Here is a 21,184-nt window from a genome sequence, read left to right on the forward strand (position 1 = left end):
CTCTGACATTGTATTTAGTGTTGCACACCCATAGTTTCCCATTTCTGCAAGCAAGAAAAGGAAATGCCTTCTCATATTTTAATATATCTCATCTTTGGAGCCAAGCTTAGTCATTCTAATTTGACAACATTTAATTTCAATTGTTTGTTGTTGTTGTTCTTTCCATTTACATTGTTATAGTCATATATTTTGTTTTCCCACTTCCATTTTTCCTGCTGACTTCATGTCAGTTCATAAATCTTACAGTATTTATCATTTCTTATAGCATAGTAATATTCTCTTACAGTAATGTGCCGCAATTTTTCTTTATTTGTTCTCCAATTGATGGACATATACTTTACCTCCTGTTCTTTACTACTAAAAAAAAAGAGCTGCTATAAATATTTTGATGAATATGACACCATTGACCTTCTTGGTGTATATGCCTTGCATTGAATCAAAGTTTGCAAATTTTAAAAGGAATTCATTGATTCACTACTCTTAGTTTAAAAAAGATATTGAGTAATGAATATTATAGATGTCCTCTGAGTTACTTGATTATTTATAAAAGAACCTAAGAAAAACATATTTCTTTTAAATTATTGTTTTATACTGAAGATATGAATCAGATGAGAAAAATGAAAATAAATGTGTAAATTTAATTTTCTGATGTTACAAATAAATATAATATTACTGCCTTTGCTATAATAATTTAAAGTATCTGTTTACATATTTTTCATACCATGATTGCTTTAATCCTTATGGAAAAAAGAAAATATTATTTATGCAGTCTATCTAATTTCCATGTTGAAACTATTCAGTATGTATAGTTTCTTTGTTATTTTAAAGTGAATTCATTTGATATTTACAAACCGTTTTCTAATAAGAAATCAATATCCAAGTTAGGACCGGGGACACAGCTGCCATAACTTCTTGAGAATGGCTTGACAGCTTATTGTCATGTCTAGCAAACCCTCTCTTCATTTCCAAATCTCCATGATTCAAAATTGAAACCTGCTTTTGTGAAAATTTCCTTCCTCTTATAACTCCTTGTTCTTCTCTCTTCTTCTACTGTGCCTAGAATCTCTATTTACCAACTTCTATTTTATGAGACTTCCTATACTCATAAAACCTTCATATTCTTTCTTTTTTTTTGCTTTTTATGGAGGGGGGAAGGCAAGGTAATTGAGGTTAAGTGACTTGCCCAAGGTCACACACCTGACTCCAGGGCCAGTGCTCTGTTCACTACACCATCTAGCCACCCCAACCCTTCGTATTCTTAAAGTCATAAAAATATGGTTCCCCTCAGAAGATCCTGCATCTCTGACCACCCTCTCCAGTACTACATACTCTGTCTCTCATGCCCAGTGAAATACTGGGACAAGAAGAGGAATATACATATTTCTTGCTTCCTACTGCCACTTCCAGACTTTCCCTTTACTTATATCACTTAGTCTTTGAGATTCACTTCATCCACAGACATATAAATTCAGATATTTAAATATTAATATGTATATTTAATATATTAATTATATTATAATATATAATAATATAATTATATTATATAATATATATTAATATATAAATATTAATATCCTTCCAAGATATACCTTATATGAATAGGGTGATAGATAGATAGATAGATAGATAGATAGATAGATAGATAGATAGATAGATAGATAGATAGATAGATAGATAGAAAGAAAGAACAGATCTATCTCACCCTACACATGCAGGGTGTATCTTGAGATATATGTGTGAGGGGAGGGATAATATATATATATATATATATGTGTGTGTGTGTGTGTGTGTCTTTATAAAACCCATTACATACATACATGCATATGTGTATCATCCTGTCAAGATCCTGATGGCACTTAATCTACCAGCTCACAGCTGATTTTTCTTCTTTTCTCAAGAAGTTTGATAACTGCCTCACAATTTTTGTGATAGGACCAGAATTTTCTTGATATAACCTCCCTGATTTCCTTTCCATTCTCTGCCTCCCCTCCTCACAGCTTGGTTGGTCCCAGCTTCCCTGGTGCAGCTTTTTGATCTTAGAGTATAAAAGATACCAGCCTTATGTTGCTGGTGCCACTCAGACTTGGTGAGTGCCTGAGACCATGCAAGTCACCATTCCCTGATGTCATACTAACGAAATGATTTTTTATAGATGGGGACAAGTAGGGGGTGAGTTCAGAAAAGCTAAGAACCACTGTATCTTTGCTGTCTATCCCTGCCATTTTTGGACAAAATAAACCTCCTTTGTTCAGTGACTCCCAAATGCCCCTTTTCTTCTCAACATTGAGCCTGAACTAAGAGGGCACTGGATTAGAACAAGCCCCATAGCAGTTTTCATCTCTACCGTAAAAATGCCTGCCCTTATACTTGAAGACTCCATTGTACACTTGAATGGCCATAAAATACCCAAACTCTTCTGTCCCTCAACTCCCATAACTTATACCTTCACTCTGATTCAGTCTTATATAAGGATAGTCATAGTCTTCATCTTGTTTTCCACAATTACTCCATCTCCATTATCTACACACTGAAGTTTTTGCATCTGATCATAGCTTCCTATCCTTCCATCTCTCCTTTTGCCTTGCCTTTCCTAAACCTATTCTTTGTCCCCATTGCAGCTTCAATAACTCTGCTCCTCGCTGTTGTCCCAGTCTAACACCCCATTTCTGTGACCTCACTTTCTTCGATTCCCAACATCCCCACCATTTTATTCCATTCTCTGGCAGTGAGATAGGGCTTGAAATGTGAGTGGATGTTGAACTTAGTCCTTCTTGCTGAGACCAACCCTTCTCCTTGTACTCTGGATCCCATTCTCTCCCATTTCTTCAAGGAGCCTTTAAGCCTTCAAGGAGCCCTTTCTCTCCCCTTCAGTTTTTCTTCACCTACTGATTCCTTCTCTACTGTCTAAAAATATACCCAAATCTCTACTGTTCTTTTTTTTAAAAACCTTCATTTGACCCTAAATCCCCAACCAAATTATCATCCTGTTACTTCTCTTTTCACAGCCAGATTTCTAGATAAAGCTATCTACACCTGTTGCTTCTATTTTCTTTTCTCTTACTCACATCTTAACCCCTTGCATTCTGGCTTTTAACCTTAACACTCAGTTGAAACTGCTGTCTTCAAGGTTACTAGTGATATCTTAAGGCTAAATTCAATTACCTTTTCTTAGTTTTCATTATTTCTGACTTCTCTGCAGTGTGTTTGACACTACTGAAAACCACTTCCTCCTGGATATTTTCTTCCTAGGTTTTCATGACAGTGTTCTTTTCGGGTGCTACTTCTGTCAATCTGTTCCTTCCTCCTTTTCTGTATCATCATCCTTTGCCCTTCCTCTTATTCTGGATTATACTCCATATCTCTTACCTGGGCCTTCTCTCCTCTTTCTGCATTTTCTCTTGGTGCTCTCATCACGTCCCATGGGTTATTAATTGACTACCAACTCGACATGTCCAGTACTTACCTCTACCCCTAAGTATCAGTCTCACATTACCAGGTGCCTGGTGGTCATCCCCACCTGGATGTTCAAGGAAACATATCTAAAATAGAATTCATCCTCCTCCTGAAAACCCAATGCCTTCCATTTTCTGTCAGAGGTGCCACCATCCTTCCCATCATCCAAGTCCACATACTGAAGCCCTTCACAACTCTTCCTTCTCTCTTACCCTCCATATTTAATCAGTTGCAAAAGTTTGTTGAATACCACCACAGGACTTTTTGCATTCCTTTCTTTATACTCACACAGCCACCACCCTTAATTTAGGACCTCATTACTTCTAGTCTGTACTGTTGCAGTTACCCCCTAATTGTCTCCTTGCTTCAAGACTCTCTTCTCCAATATATTTTCCACAAGAAATTCCAATGGTTCCCTATTGCCTTTAGAATTATAAACCCTTTTGTTCAACTTTTCACAGTTACTCCCCCTCACATACTTTACATTCTAGCCAAACCAGGCTTCTTGCTGTTTCCCATATAGGATGTTCCATTTTCTACTTCCATGAATTTTTTACAATTAAATTATACATTTTTCAATAAAAAGTTTGCCTTTATTCCCTCCCACCTCTGTCTTCCTGTTGAGAATTTTAAAAAAGGTAAACTTCTGTTACAAATACATATAATCAGGTAAAACATTTCCACATTGGCCATGTCTAAAAAATATGTAGATAAAAAGTTGATCATTCTTATAGTACTCTTGTCATTGTATAAATTGTTTTGGTTCTGTTCACTGCATTCTGCATCAGTTCATACAAGTTCTTCTGAAACCACCAACTGATGTCTGTTCCCCCTATCCCTTCTTCCTTATTTGTATATTCCTCTTTTAATGTACCTCAGTTATGAAAAATAGCTAGTCCCACCCTCTTCTTCCTTCTTTCTCCACTAGTGTATTCCTCCTTTTGCTCCTTCTCTTTCTCCTCCTCAGGCTCTCAGAACAGACCCAACCCTTCCCCAGGACCTCTTTTTTCTTATTTGACTCCTTCAATACCTTAAGAAGATATTAAAGTTGTAAGGAATGTGTTTCTTCTCCCTCTGTTAGAATGTTACCAAGACATCATCATATAACTCCTCCAATTAAAAAAAATCACATTCTAGGTTTCTCTTGACTCTTGTTTTTGTATTTCAAAGTTCTTAATTCATTTCTGGTCTTTTCATCAGAAATGTTTGAAAGTCCACTCACTCTTCCATGAGGCAACAAAGTGACTCAGTAAACAGACATGGACCTGAAATCAGGAGAACTTGAGTTCAAAACCAGCCACAGACCTTTACCAGATGTATAATCTTGAGCCAGTTACTCACCCTATGTCCAGCTCAGTTTCTTCTTCTGAAAAAGAGAGATGATAATAATAGCACCTACCTCCCACAGTAGTTGCAAAGATCAAATGAGTTAGTAATTGTAAGGCACTCGACACAGTATCTGTAACATAAAAAGAGCTATATAAATGGTAGCTATTGTTAGTTGTTGTTGTTATGTGTACATATAACGTTTCCTCCTCTGAATAGAACATAAAGTACTTAGGGCAGTACTTTCAAGTTTATCTTTGTATTAGCACTTACTAGCTAAGTACCTAGTACTTAACAGGTTCATAATATGTTTTTTGTTGAATTGATTTAAATTAAAAATGTTTTCCTTCTAGTCTAGAAAAGAGCAGAAAAATGGACACCTTTCCTTTCTAGAGAAAGTTGATGGTGACATTAATAAGGACCTAGAAAAATCAGTTCGAGAGCTTCAGGCAACACATGCAGAAACAGTGCAAGAACTAGAAAAGACAAGAAATATGCTATTCATGCAGCATAAAATTAATAAAGATTATCAGGTAAGATTATCAGTATTATAAAATGGAGTATTTTCTAGATGATGTTACAACAATCATTATTCTTTTTGAAAAGTAAATTTTACTTTTCAGGTTTGTACTTCTGATTTAGCCAGACATTTAACTATCCTCCACTGTCACAAATGCCTGGGTATGTCCTTCTTATGGTGTTTGGGATAATTAGTTAAGAACAAAACAAATCCTGCACTTTCCCCTAATCTGACCAAATTCCTAGCACACCTGCATAACAACACAAAACAGTAAAATCTAAGTGTCTAAATTCTACTAGGATTTAGAATCGTAGGATTACAAGATTTATAGCTAGAAAGGACCTTCGAGGTCAGCCCCTTCATTTCATAGATCAAGAAACTGAATTCATCCCAAGAGAATTAAATACCTTGCCCAAGTTACACTTGTAGAAAGAAGAGGTATGCTTTTCTGGGCCAGAGATTGCCAACTTGAGTTGTGCACACTCCCTTTGAAGGTGTCACAGGGAATATTTGATAAATATAATTTTCCAGAAGAAGTAATTTTAGTGAAAAAGCAGATTGGAAGAAGGGGGAGGAGACAGGAATTGTGTGGGGAAAGGAAAGCATGTTATTTATAGTGCATCTGAAGAATTTGAAAGAATAATTCTCCTCCTAACCAAAATCAAATCAGTGAGTTTGGATGTGAACAGAGCTCTTTTCCTATTGAGTGAGGGGAAAAATCAGCAATAATGACTAAATGAAAAATAAACTATCTTTTTATTTTATTTGTTATGTGCATATAATGATAAACTCTAGAATGTATTCTCTTTCATATTAAATAGTAAGATATGGGAAGGCTTATTGAAAGTCAACAGCTAGGGACCAGCAAAGGTTGCAAAAGTGTAATGGAGGGGTGGCTAGGTGGTGCAATGAATAGAGCACCAGCCCTGGAGTCAGGAGGACCTGAGTTCAAATTCAGCTTCAGACACTTAACACAAAAACTAGCCATGTGACCTTGGGCAAGTCACTTAACCCCAATTGCCCTCCCCAAAAAAAGGCAAAAAAAAAAAGTATAATGGAGTTTAAACACATCATTTTGCAGATGAAGAAACAGAAGCCAAGAAAAGTTAAATGACTTACCCAAGGGTCACATGGCTAGTTAGTAGTATAGCTGAAATTACAATCTTAAGATCAAAGGATTATTGTTTTAGAGCTAGAAGAGATATTAAAGATTATCTAATTCAGTGCTTTCATATTACAAATGAGAAAAGAGAATGTGTAACTTTCTATATAACTTCAGCCTTTTCTTGCTAGTAATTAGCATCCTTCACAATAGCAAACAATAGAAGATGGGGAAGAAGTAAAACAAAATGAAAGCAATGGCTGAGTGAGCTACCGTTGTGAGCTTAGACAAATCAATTAGCTCTCTGGGAATCAGTTTTTTCCATCTCTACCATAAGGTGATTAGACCAGATTACCTCCAAGGTACCTTCCAGATCTACCTCTATAATTCTAAGACACTCTTAATTCATTTGATAAAAGGTGTGTTAATATGCTATATAAAGTAGCCAAGATACATATATTATCATCCTAAAGCCCTGGCAAAGCTGTTTTTTGTATTAGCACTTAACAAAATTGGATGGCTCCTCCAAAAATAGGAGTTAGCTTTTGTGAACATTACCAATAATAAATTTCTTATTGATACATATCAGATTGTCATATTCTAGGCTACAAATTCCTTGAAGATGAGGACTTCTTTTAATTCATAGCACCTGGTCAATGTTCAACAAAGGTTTTTCATTGATAAAAATTGTGTATAAACCTAAAGCTGAAATAAATTCCTAACTTTTTCTGAGTGTTAAAATCCATATACAGAAACATATATTCAATCTTAAATCTTACCTAGGGGCAATGGTGCCATGGAAAGATAGCTAGAATTCATGAGTGGACCTGGGTTCAAATTCTGTATCTATTACTTTGAGTAATAACTCTGAGGTCTCAGTTTCCTCATCTGTAAAATGAGGAGTTTGCACTTGGTGACCTTTAAGATCCATTTCAACTCTAAAAAAGATGAGGCTTTGTGGCCAAGAGCTTCTCCTAGTCCTGAATGTCTCAATTGAATGTATGGGCTTTCTCTGCACGTCTTTCTGTGTCTATTGAAGTTACCAACAAAGAATCCTCAAAGCCTGTATTTCTTTCACAGGAACAGTAAACTTGATTTGTCCAGCACTATTGAGCAAATGAACTGTTTCATATAAGTGAATTTTCCACATAACCAAATCTTACCCTTTGAAACACTAAAATTACTTTTACTTTAAATTTTTGTAATAATAAATTTTCCCCGAATTATATTTTATTCCTCCCTTTTCACTCATAAGCTGTATGCATATCAAACATAACTGAATCTTGATGACAATCAACAAGAATCATTTTAAAATATTAATTATTAGTCTAAAGTGTAGTGGAAGGAAGAGACCTCAGTTTGAATCTCAGCTCTGGAAATAGCCAGTTGTGTGTGACCTTGATTAAGTTATTTATCTATTCTGGCTCTCAGTTTCCTCAGCTATAAAATGGGGAGGTTTGGAATAGATGATCTATAAGATTCCTACTAGCTTTAACAAACTATGAATCTATCCCACTATGAAGCAGTGATGCCCTCAGAAGTTATTTCAACTCAGAAGCTAAATAAGGACAGGTATTGTTTCATTTTCTTCTTTGCATCCTCTAACACAATGAACATATTAGGCACATATGCCCTAAATACAGTAGGCACTTAAATATTTGTCACATTGAATTATATAGAGCTATTTATCTTCACAAAATAACCTTTCATAGTTCTATCTACTTTTCATAGTTCTTTTTTTTATCTTTCTACTGTCTCTTCTGCTGCTTCTAATCACCATTTCATGCTCTTAATCTGACACCATAGTTTACATACAGTTTTCTAGGTGAGAGGTATCCTAAATTTGTAAGCTAAACACTTTTTCCTCACTCCACACAGAGACTTTTTTCATTTCTTTATGTACATTTGTATTCTGCATCATTGAAAGTCTTTTCAGAAGCATTCAGTTATTATTGTTCCATCTAATGGATGCATTGTTTTGTTTATTCTGATTAGTCCCAGTCAGAGGCAGCTTAGGATGTGCATTACTACCATCCCTCTTAGGAAGCACAATAGCACTCTGAACTCAGGCAGAGTCATCTGACCATTTGAAGCATACAGGCAGGTTTGTACATGGGGGCATTAAGACCACGGAAGTACAGGTTTATTTGAATTAATTAAAAGTGAATGAACATTAATTCATTGACAAGTATTCTTGGGGAAAAAAATGGCACCTTGAATTCAAGTTGTTCAGTCTCTCATCTGTAGTACTGTCATGCTTTTTAGATGGAAGTTGAAGCAGGAACCCAGAAGTTGGAAAGTTTTCAACGAGATTATGACCTAAAAATAAAACAATATGTTCATCTTCTTGACATTAGGGCTGCACGCATCCGGAAATTAGAAGGTATAGCATGCGTAAAACAAATTCTTTGATCCCGAGCATTGGATTCTATAAGCTTCTATTTAAAATTAAGGGCAAATGAAAATGTCATCCACATCTATGCCCAGGGTTCCTTCCTTCCATCACCTGCCCTCATAACTCACACATCCCTTTCAAATTTCCAGTGCTGAATTGATAAATTTACTGATTCTGCTCTGTAGTGGGTTAGAAAACCAGGTTAACAAATTTATTACAATTTTGTTTTCAACTGAAGTACTTTAAAGAGTAAAGAGCATGGAATTTTGTAACTAATATTTTTTACTATTCAGAGGCCTTTCTTGCTTCCTGGCATTCAACTATGTTTTGAATAATTAAGGTTCTTAGATACACGACCACTGGATAATTTAATTATTTTTGTGTACTTTAATATAGTACCATGGGATAGAGACATAGTTTGAAATGATAGACATACATTAAAAGGTATTCTTTTAGTACTGGCCCACCTTAGAATAGTTTGCCCTCTCATATGCCAATGCCGAGATGATGTGTTTAGAGAATGACGAAATTCCTTATCTTCTGTTGTTGCAGCCCAATTAAAGGATATTGCCTATGGTACCAAGCAGTACAGATTTAAACCAGAAATCATGCCAGATGATCCTGTAGATGAATTTAATGAAGCTGTCCATTTAGAACGAGGAGAGAATCTATTTGAAATCCATATCAGCAAACTTACCCTTTCGTCTGAAGCTATCCAAGCATCAGGAGATCAAGAACCTTCCACTTTCTGTACTTATGCTTTTTATGATTTTGAACTGCAGACCACTCCTGTAGTGTCTGGTCTCCATCCAGTGTATAACTTCACATCCCAGTATCTTGTCCATGTTAATGACTTCTTTTTGCAGTACATACAGAAAAATGGTGTCACTCTGGAGGTCCACCAGGCATATAGTACTGATTATGAAACAGTTGCTGCATGCCAGTTAAGATTCCATGAGATCCTTGAAAAAAATGGTCGAATTTCTGGTGCTGCCAATTTGGTTGGTAAGTCTCACTATGTACTACATACCTGCCATGTATTTATTTAGACATTGATGCCCACATCAGTGTCATCTTTCTTTGATGAAAAGTGCCTGTAGATCAGGAACCATATTTTCTAGTTTACCTGACTTACCACATATTTGGCCACATATACCTCTTATAAATACAAATACCATTACTAATATTGATGTGCAGTTGATGTTTTAATTGATGATTGTAACTAAAATATTTATTAACCAGATTGATGTCTTATTATCAAAGATATCTTTAATAATGTAATTTAGAATATTAGAAACTCTTTAATATCAGTTAAAACTCTAGACCAGGGGTAGGGAAACTGCAGCCACAAGACCACATGTGGCCTTTAGGTCCTTGGCTGCAGCCTTTTGACTGAGTCCAAGTTTTACAAAACAAATCCTTTTATTAAGGGGATTTTGTGAAGTATGGATTCAGTCAAAGAGGCACACTTGAGGACCTAGAGGGCCACATGGATCCTTGAGACCACAGCTTCCCCATGCCTATCCTAGACTTTGAAGGGACATTAAGAGATTTAGTCCCCTATCTCTAAGCAGAACTACATACAGCAATATATCTTTTAAGTTTAATAGTATTTTATTTTTTCCCCAGTAACATGCCAAAAAAGATTTTAAGTTCCAAATTTTTCTCCCTCCCTTCCCCTCATCTGAAAATGATAGGCAGTTTTATATAGTTTATACATATACTATCATGCAAAAAAATCTTTCCATTACGAGTCATAGTTCTGAAAGAAGAAACAGAACAAAAGGAAAAAAACACAAGAAAGAATAAAGTGAAAAAATATGCTTCAAGTTTTCATTTAGAGTTTATCTGGATCTGGATTTGCATTTTCCTTCATGAGTCCTTTTACTTGTCTTAGATCATTGTGTTACTGAGAAGAACTGAGTCATTCATAGTTGATCATCATACAGTATTGTAATATCATGTACAATATTTTCCTGATTGTGCTAATTTCACTTTGTATCAGTTCATACAAGTCTTTCCAGATTGTTCTGAAATCTGCCTGTTTGTCATTTCTTATTGCACAATAACATTTCATTATATCCATATACCACAGCTTGTTCATCCATTCCCCAATTGATGGACATCCCCTCAATTTCAAATATTTTGCCACCCCCAAAAAGGACTGCTATAAATATTTTTGCACATGTAGGTCATTTCCCCTTTTTTATTATCTCTTTGGGATACAGACCTAGTAGTGGTATTGCTGGATCAAAGGATAAGCAGTTTGGTTGCCCATTGGACATAGTTCCAAATTGCTCTCCAGTGTGATTGAATCAGTTTAAAATTCCCAACAGTGCCTCACTGTCCCAATTTCCCTACATCCTCTCCAACACTTATCATTTTCCTACACAAATATATTTAAAACATTTCTAAATGTTTATACAATGTTACTTTTGATATGTTTACTTGAAATTTGTCCTCAAAAAGTGATTTGGAAGTTATTATATTTGTTTGTGCTTAATAATTTCTGTCCTGTACCTCCCAAGTTCTTTGGGTACCAGTAGATGCCCAACTACTACAGCATCAGGAGTATGAGCTTGAGTAAACATATGTGTTCATCTCTTTTATATTTCAGAAGGATTAAATGATATTTTATATTACAAATTGGCATATACCAAATATAGCTTAGCACATTTAACATGAGGGTATTCAACATATGGTAAAATTCATTCTTGCAAGCAGAGCTTTTCTGTCTTCATCACTGTTATTTGCACTTCAAACATCATTTGTGCAGAGCATGTATAATTCTACTCCACATAACATTTCTGCTTCTAATATTACTAACACTGGTACCTATCTGTTTTCATTTATAAAAATATTGAAATAGAAGAATGCATTTTTTTTAGGAATTAAAGGAGACATTCCACATTATGGCACAATAGAATATTGGATCCGATTAAGAGTTCCTATGGATCAAGCAATTAGACTATATAGAGAACGGGCAAAAGCTTTAGGCTATATAACATCCAATTTTAAGAGACCAGAGGAAATATATCAGGTAAGCAGTTTTTAGGGCTTTTTTTATGTTGCAGGTATTTCCTTAATAGTCTTCCTTTAAATGTTGTGCTAGAAAAGTCTTCAAAATTTTTTTCTCTCATCATTCAAGTAGCCTAGATTAAAAATTATATTTTAATAGATATATGTTGTCTTCAAAAATATGTAGCTGCTATTTGATTGTAAGTTACTATTCACATAAGTACTATTCACAGAAACTGCTCTCTTGTGCTAACTTTATGAATTACAAAATGAACTAGAAACATTTAAACCACACTTGCTAAGAATCAGAATATTTTAGATATAGTATACTGAATATAGAATTAAATCATTAAGTCACCAAGTGTTTGAGGAGTAGAGAATCAAACAAAAGCAAAAATAGTCCCTGCCTTCCATGACTAGACATTTTAATGGGGAAAAAAAAACTTGTAAAAAGCTAAATATATGCATATAAATATATACAGAGTAGTTGGAAAGTGTTCTGAGACTAAGTAAGACCTTCTGCAGAAGATGGGCCTCAAGCTGAGTTTTAAAACAAGCCAAGGAAACCAAGAGGTAGAAATACAGTTCAAAGCAGAGCAAGTGCAGGAGGAGGCCAGTGCAAAGGCATAGCAAGCAAGAACCTGCCAGCAGACCAGTGTAACCAGATGAAAGGATATGTGGAACAGAGCAAACTCTCTGGAGGCCAGAAAGGTAGGAAGGAGTCAGGTAGTGAGCTTTACATGGCAGACAAGAAGAATATATTTAATCCTGCAGGTAATCGGGAGCCACTGAAGCTCCTTGAGGAGGATAATGACATGATCAGACCCATGCTGTCAAAAAATTGCCTTGGCAACTTGATGCTTGGGAGTGGGGAGAGACATGAGACAGGATGATCAGTTACAAGGCTGTTCTAATAGTTAAGGTGAAGTGATAAAGAACTGAACTAGGGTTGTGACTTTGTGAGTAGAAAGGAGAGATGTTTGAGAGATGTAATAAAGAAGTTATAAATAAAGTTTAAAATACTATTAGTAATCTTGAAGCAGAATAATGGTGATAGTTATTTAAAAACTACTTTATATAGCCTTGCACTTTAAAATAAAACAACCAACTCAGAAAATAAAAAGAAATTTTTAAAGAATTCCTTAAGTAAAAAGAGACAAAAACCTTTTCTACCTTTCAGATTGAATAATATTTGTTACTGATAAGTAGTTATATCCTTTTCTCAGACAGAGAAAGTTCAGATACAATTTTGTCCATACCTGCTATAAATTAGAAATGTTAACTTTATACTGTTAAAAATTCTTCCAAGTAGTAGAGGTATAAGAGTCACACTAGCAAGGAATGAGTAGGTTGTGAGACCCAGTTGCTAGTTCTGGTGTTCTTTCTCTGGGAAACTGAGAGATTTCAGTTTCTCTTCATAGTTCCTTCTAAGCTGCACACAATACAAAATTTCTGTGTACACGTTTCTGTTTGCCAAGTCAGTTTAATCCTATACCCTTCTTGGTGAAGCATCCCTTCGCTTTTTATACGTATCAACAAGCCAGCCAATCTGGATGAAGGAAATGGAACTTGTCAAGTGAGGTCAGTCTGTAGTGTAAAGAGGAGAGATCTGGTTCCTTGGAAAGGATCAAAGGTCTCAGATCCTAAAACTATAAAAACTTTGTTCTTCCTGCTCTCCCTCCAACTCTTCAAGATGGAGCAAATTGGAGAGGGAAGGAGAAGGAAAGTGGGGACTAGACAAGAAGTTAATGGAGTTTTGGGATCTTCCCCTTCACTTACTATTTATGCTTGATGACCATGCAACACACTAACGATTATGTATATTTTTAATGTGTATCAATTTAACTCTATTGGACGCTTTATTTTGCTACAGTAAACTCTTAGTATATACTCATCCTTCCTAATTTTTTGCACACATAGCATGGTCACTTAATGTGTCTCCATGTTTACAACTTAACAACATTAAAGAAGAAATTTCTTCTTAAATGTCAACATCCTATTAGTTTAGAGAGATTAATTATGAAATATATTCCACATGTGTGTGTATTAGCAAAGATTATGTTTTGGATTTGACAGCCACTGTTTATCTTTTAGTTGTATGTACTATGATTTAAATATGTGTTTTTCCATTTAATTTAGCAGGCCCCCAAAATTGCTCATCTCAATTTTACTTCAGATGACAACTTAAATGAACTCCATATCACAATAAAATGCTGTAGCAACCTGAAGTCTGGAGCAACCAAAAGTCACGTGCAGCCAAATCCATACGTTGTATACAAGTTCTTTGATTTTGCAGACCATGATACAGCCATCATTCCAAATAGCAATGATCCCCAGTTTGATGATCACATGTGCTTCCCAGTGCCAATGAACACCAACTTGGATAGATACCTAAAGTCAGAGTCTCTGAGTTTCTATGTGTTTGATGATAGTGACACCCAGCAAAATACTTACATAGGAAAAGTTGATGTACCACTAATTTCATTAGCACATGACAGATATATTTCAGGTAAGAATATAATCTTTTTAAAATTATATTCTGTTGTTTTCAATTAGTAAAAATTCACCTTCTTTCCCCACTCCTACCACCCAATAGAAACAAAAGAAAAAATAAATCCATTTTACAAACATGTATATTCAAGCAAAATAAATTTCTGCATTGGCCATGTTAAAAAAAAAAGTCACCATCACTATGAGTTCTTCATCTCTGTCAGAAAGTGGGTAGTATGTTTCATCATTTTCTTTCAGGGCTGTATATGTTTTCTATGTTGTTGTCATTGTATAAATTGTTCTCCTGGTTCAATTTACTTTACTTTGTTTCAGTTCATATAAGCCTTTCCAATTTTCTCTCAAACCATTCCCTCCATTATTTCTTTTAGTAAAATAGTATTCTATCACATTTATATGCCATAATTTGCATACTCATTCCCTAATTTATGGATACCTCTGCAGATTCCCATTTGTTGCCACCTCAAAAAGAGCTATAAATATTCTTGTACATCCTTTGTTCAAGTATGTTTTGCTTATCTGTTAGTCTGCTGACCCTCTAATTCTAACATATCCCTTTTCTCTTTCCCTCCTATTTCCCTGTTGAATGAAATATAATTCTGTATCCATGTGTATGTGTATATTCTTCCCTTCTTTGCGCAATTCAGATGAGAATGAGATTTGTGTCAGCCCCATCCCCTACTCCTTGTTTGTATAGATATCTACTTTTAGACTCTGATTATGTGAAATAATTCTCCCTAACCTTCCTTTTCCTGCTTTCCCTAGTGTGTTCTTCTTTGCCTATCTTTCAGTTCTTTTCTAAAGATCATCAAGACATAAGAGAACCACTCTCAGGTCTTATTTAGATTCTCTCTATGACCCCTGATGATTATAGGGTTCAAGGGTATCATCTCCCTATATTCGGATGTAAGTAGTTTATCCTTGTTTAGTCTTTTGTCATTGTTCTATTGTGTTTAACTTTTGATTTGTCTCAACTCTTGTGTTTGAACTTCAAATTTTCTACACAACTCTGGTCTTTTCATCAGGAATTCTTGGAAGTCCTCTATTTGATTAATGGGTCATATTTTCCCATATAAAGATATACTCAGTTTTGCCAGGTCAGTTCTTATTGACTACAAGCCTATACCTTTTGCCTTCTAGAATATTGTGGCTGATTGCCCTATTTTTTCTTTGAACTAGAAGCTCTGGATTTTGACAGTAATGTTCCTGAGAATTTTCACTGGTAATTTCTTTTAGGGGGTGGCCATTGGGTTTTTTATATTTTCTCTTTGTCTTCTGGTTTCAAGGTATCTCAACAGTTTACCTTTAAGATTTCTTGAAATGTGATGTCCAGGCCCTTTTTTTTAATCATGACATTCAAAGTCTAGTGATTCTTAAATTTTTTTCTCCTCACTCTGTTTTTAAGTCAATTGTTTTTACTATGAGATAACTTACATTTTCATCTTTTTTTTTTCAGCTTTCTGACTTTGTTTTAATATTTCTTCTTGTCTCGTGGAGTCAATAACTTCTGTTTGGTCCATTCTGATTTTCAGGAAGCTTATTGCTTGAGCAAGGTTTTGTATCTCTGTTATCCCTTTCTAATTCTTTCTTTCCATAGATCTCATTTCTTCTCTATTTTTTTCTCTAGTGACCTCATTTCATTTATTAAAAAAATTTTTTTTAACTCTTCATCTTTTCTAGGAGTTCTAGTTGAATTTATGCCCAAACTGTATTTCTTTGAGGCTTTGCTTGTAAATGTTTTGGGCAACATTTTCTTCTTCTGGCTTTATGTTTTGGACAATGCTGTTATCTTAATAGCTTTGTGTGACAAGATCTTTTTGTTTATTTGCTCATTCTTCCAGTTTGCTTCCCAACTTTGGCCTTGATGTTAAAGCTGGGCTTTGTACACTTCTGGAAGGAAGATCTAGGGCTGTTCCCATTGCTGCTCTCAGGGTACTAAATGTTGTACTATTGCAGGATCTCAAGTCTAGGTCAGGCTGGGAATCTGGAAGCTATCAATGCTCTCAAACCAATCAGATCTAAGGCAAAGTCTCATCACTGCCTGAGCTCTATAAGTTTCTATTCAGTTGGGTATGAACTAACAGTAGATTGCTGCTGAGTTTGGCCTCTGTTAAGCAACCAGGAAGCTCTGCTGGTTCAGAGTCAAAGAACTGAGGCTTCCCTTTGGCCTGGGATTCCTACCCTAGGTATTCTTTTGCAGGCTTCAGATTAGACTAGAAGTTGGACCAGTTGGACCCTATTGCTGGGGTCTGAGCCACACTGGTACTAATGACTTCTGAACTAGCTCCTTACCCCAGAATGCCACCCCTGGGGACATGTCCCTTCTTTAGTCCACCCTGGATCTATGACCCAAAACTAAGTAGTGGGAAGCAAAGATACCAGTTGGCAACTGTTCTCACACCCTGGAAATAGTGACGCTGTATGAATCAGCAACTTCTTCTTGCCCAAGTACACAAGAGTTCTGAGCACTGGAGTACTGTACATTTCATGCACCTCCTGACTAGACTAGTCTCTGTATTCACAGACCTCTCTGTCTTTCTATAATGATCTTGTCTTGAAAAATGACTCATTATGAGTTTTTCTTGAATTTCACCATCAATCTTCTTTTTGGAGTTTTCTAGATTTGTCTGGAGGAGTTGGGGGAGGGGGAAAATTACTATAATGACTTCTGTTACTCTGCCATCTTGGCTCTACCCATAAAAATATAATCTTAAAAAGTTAAACCTTTTAAATTCTGTCATACTACTTGGAATTATAGAATAAGTAAAGCACTTTTTAAATACACCCTCATTTTAGGGATGAGGAAATTGAGACTCCAGGGGGAAAGGCATTTAAATACTTTTCTTGTTCAGCCATTCAGTCGTTTCCAACTGCATGTGACCCTGTAGAATTTTGTCCATGGGATTTTCTTGGCAGGATATCGGTGTGATTTGCCATTTCCTTTTCCAGTGTGTCCCCATTATGCAGATAAGGATAGGGATAGTAAATTATCAAAATTATCATGGGTCACATAGCTAGCATGGGACATCCATCTGGGGCAATGAATAGAGCCCCAGTCCTGGAGTCAGGAGATTCAAATCCAGCTGATTTTTGAGGCTGGATTTTGAACTGAAATCTTCCTGACTCCAGGCCCAGTGTTCTATCCATCGTACCACCTAGCTACACCATATTTATGCTACTATTCATGAATGTGCAAAAAGATTTATTTTATGTCATCTGAGAATTCTAAACTCTTAATTTATTCATCTCTTTTATTATCCTGGAAATTAGACTAAGAAAAACTATTTATTCTTCCTAATACTAACGATAATGCCATTTTGAAATAAACAAAAAACTAGATTGTTTATTTCAAATCAGTTCTCAAAAAAAATTTTGAATAATAGGTTCAGAATACTTTTAAATGACAACTGCTTTAAATATGAGCTGCTTAAGTCACTAATTGTCTACTTCTGAAGATCTGTTAAATTTTATAAATGTTTATATCCATACTTAAATGTTTGGTATGTTGTTATTTTTGCTTTGTTTCTTTTTAATACTGCATATTGAATTGGGCAAAACCTAGAGCAAATAGATATGTATAAAAAAGCATTACTACTATTGTTATTATGGCAATATTTTAACATTTTCTCAGACAGGGCAAGTTGTTTTAAAAGTTGATAGTCATTTCATTTGTTTTTCTTAAGAGAAATGTATTTGAAGGGTTGTAGAGAAGAATGTTAGCTGTAAAGAGACAGCAGACCTTGGAGAAAGCTCATTTCTAGGGTTATCTTTGAATATAAATTCGTCAAATTAAAATATTTATAAATTAACTTCCATCTCTTTGAATTGAGATTTTCTTTCAAAGTCCTTAACTTCAAAAAGGGATCTATTTGAAGCCTGAACCCATTACAGATTCTTTTGTCTTTAATTTACTCTCTAAGTAATTTGTGTTAAAAGCTAAAGTCATGCTCCAAGAGAACTAGAAAAAAAAATTTTAAGAGCCCTTTAATTTTTGTATTATTAAAGTTTCAGGTTATCAAGAGTATATGTGAAAATTAAACTAATTTTGTAATTTGACAGGAATATTTGAGTTAACAGATCATAAGAAACACCATACAGGAACCATTGAAGTTGTATTGAAATGGAAATTTACTTACCTTCTTCCAGCTGCATTAGCAGCATCTGAGGACCTAATGAATGTTATTAAAAAAGAAGAAACAGAAACTGATAAAAAGTTGCACAGTGCATCCTCTGTTACTACACCCGTTGTAGTAAGTAACCGGCTTTTAAAATTTGCTTAAAATTTTAGAATACTTTGAAACAAATTATTTAATTTGATATTCATTGCTCTCAGTTTAATATGTGTTGGTTTATCACAGGCTCCAATACCTAAACCAAGACAGCGTACAATCCCAACAGACAAGAAAGTGTCCTTTGTGGATTTCACTCCACACCAGGATTCTGTAAGTAGCAGGAATCCAAAATAATGTATATAAGAATCCTTTCAAAGGAATTCTTTATCTGTATAATGTTACATGATTTAGAAGAAAACTACATGCCTTATTCACTGGTATAAGATGTGTATTTTTTTCTGAATTCAGTTTTTTAAATATCAGTTTTATATATACTTAAGGATATGCAATTTCATCAATATGTATTCTTCCTCCATTGATACAGATCACAATTATTCCACAACCCAGTATACAGTTGATAGTCGTTACTTTCACCAAAGAAATCTTTCACCTAATGGCTAGCATTCTGGTTATAATCCTTTTTGAATTTTGCTAATTTGATCTGTAGTATGATCCACACTTAAGATCCTTCCTCCTTAAAACCTGATAGCCCGTTTGTTTGGGCGGCTAGTTGGCACAGTGAATAGAGTACCAGCCCTGGAGTCAGCCTCAGACACTTAACACAAAAATTAGCTGTGTGACCTTGGGCAAGTCGCTTAACCCCAATTGCCCTCGAAAAAAAGAAAAAACCTGATAGAGCTTGTATTCTGGTGGCATAAGCTTTAAAGAACCCAGAATTATCTCTAGACTATATTGAGATATTGAATTTGGATTTCAGCAAAAAATGAAATTCATATTGAGTCAGTTAGTCAATAGTCAATCAGTAAACATGTAAGTGCTTTCTGTGTGTCAGGGACTGCGTTAAGCTTTGAGGATAGAAAAAGAGGCGAAAGACAGTCCCTGACATCAAGGAGCTCACACTCTAATAGAGGAGACAACAAGCAAACTAATATATACAAGCAAGCTATATACAAGAAAAATAGGAAATAAAGAAGGAAAGCACTAGAATTAAGAGGAGTTGGCAAAGGTTCCCTGTAGATGATGACATTTTAGTTGGGATTTGAAGGAAGCCAAGAAAGCCAGTAGGTAGAGATGGAGAAGGAGAGCATTCCAGGCTTGGGAAACAGCCAAAGAAAATGATGTGTCTCATTCTGGAGCAACCAGGAGAGACCAGTGTCACTGGATAGAAGAATACATATGGAGGAATAAAGTGTTAAGAAAACTGGAAAAGCTGAAGGGGGCTAGGTTATAAAGGGCTTTGAATGCCAAACAGATCATTTTGTATTCACTCCTGGAGGCAATAGGGAGCCACTGGAGTTTATTGAGTAGCAGAGTGATATGATCAGACATGTGCTTTAGGAAAATCACTTTCGTGGCTAAATAGAGAGGATGGTTTGGAGTGGAGAGAGATATGAAGCAGGCAGAGCCCCTCAGCAGGCTATTGCAATTGTCTATGTGTGAGGTGATGAGGGTCTGTACCAGTGTCTGAGGAGAGATAAGGACATATTCAAGAGATATTGTAAAAGTGAAATCGATGGTGAAATCACCTCTTCATGTGAGACTGGGGAGAAGGTAGAGATAATAGCAGAAGGCATCTAAAAAGAGAAAGGAGTTCACAGTGAATGGACTCAGTTTTTTCTGTGAAAAGGCAAGGTTCTTAACTGAGAGGGTGGGGTAAGGGGAACCATGGGAAGCTTGAGGAGGGATAAAAAGATTTAGAAGAGCCACTGTAGAGAGTCAACAAAGATAGAGAATAGAGGATAGAGAATCAACAAAGGGGGTAAAATAAGATTGCCTAGCAGCAGTGAGGGTCCGGTTGAGGTTGTGTGACATAGACCCCATCAGAATGGTTCAGTAGTTTTCTCCATTCTCCAGAATGCTGGAGGAGTGAAGGCAGAAGATGGTGGAAGTGATCCAAGGCTAAGACTTGGGATAACACAATTATATATGTGTGTGTGTGTATGTATATATATGATGGGGGACTAGGAATTTAAGAGAAGTGAGCAGTGTAGAATTGAACTGATTATCAAGGGGTCAAGATAGGGAAAAGAGAAGCAAGTGGCTATTCCAGGGGTACTGTCCAGGGAGAGAACTGAGGAGTATTTATATACACAGGAAGAATATGTAATTAAGCTACATTATCTACAGTTAAATGATGTTGCCTACCACAGGGAATATGTGCCTTTTCTGACAGCTACAATGACTAAAATAATATACAATATGAAGGAATTAAACTTTAATAAAAATTTCTTTTTTCCTTATCTTAATTTTATATTTCTTTATTAAAATATAAAAACTAAATAACTATATTTTTTGTGTTGATGATGCATCCATGTTGGTTTATCATAGAATTTTAAGCTAGAAATTAAGGTAGAGATCATCTACTATAACCCTTCATTTGGCAGGGGACAAAATGGAGACCAAGCTAATTTAAATGATAGGACTTAGTTTACACAGCTTTTAATTTTTGATAGAACCCAAATTTCCTGACATCCAATGATCTACATAAATTTCACAGAGCTATTTCTCACAGCCTTAATGTGAATAGATAGATAGATAGATAGATAGATAGATAGATAGATAGATAGATA

The 21,184-nt window shown here is 35.4% G+C and overlaps 1 protein-coding gene across 6 annotated transcripts in view; it reads left to right on the forward strand.

Moving 5' to 3' along the window:
• Positions 1–21,184, forward strand: part of RPGRIP1L (RPGRIP1 like) — a 134,788-nt gene that overhangs the window by 61,306 nt on the left and 52,298 nt on the right. For all 6 annotated transcript variants that reach the window (XM_069082469.1, XM_069082471.1, XM_069082472.1 and 3 more), the window contains 7 exons: positions 5,133–5,312; positions 8,667–8,784; positions 9,349–9,801; positions 11,685–11,836; positions 13,954–14,323; positions 18,382–18,572; positions 18,681–18,764. In XM_069082469.1, the coding sequence (XP_068938570.1) occupies positions 5,133–5,312; positions 8,667–8,784; positions 9,349–9,801; positions 11,685–11,836; positions 13,954–14,323; positions 18,382–18,572; positions 18,681–18,764 (1,548 nt within the window). The remainder of the gene's footprint in view (positions 1–5,132; positions 5,313–8,666; positions 8,785–9,348; positions 9,802–11,684; positions 11,837–13,953; positions 14,324–18,381; positions 18,573–18,680; positions 18,765–21,184) is intronic.

This window comes from Petaurus breviceps, unplaced genomic scaffold, assembly GCF_028583685.1.
Source record: "Petaurus breviceps papuanus isolate PSGF00001 unplaced genomic scaffold, PetGlider_PUasm1.0 171, whole genome shotgun sequence".
In the NCBI taxonomy this organism is placed as follows: domain Eukaryota; kingdom Metazoa; phylum Chordata; class Mammalia; order Diprotodontia; family Petauridae; genus Petaurus; species Petaurus breviceps.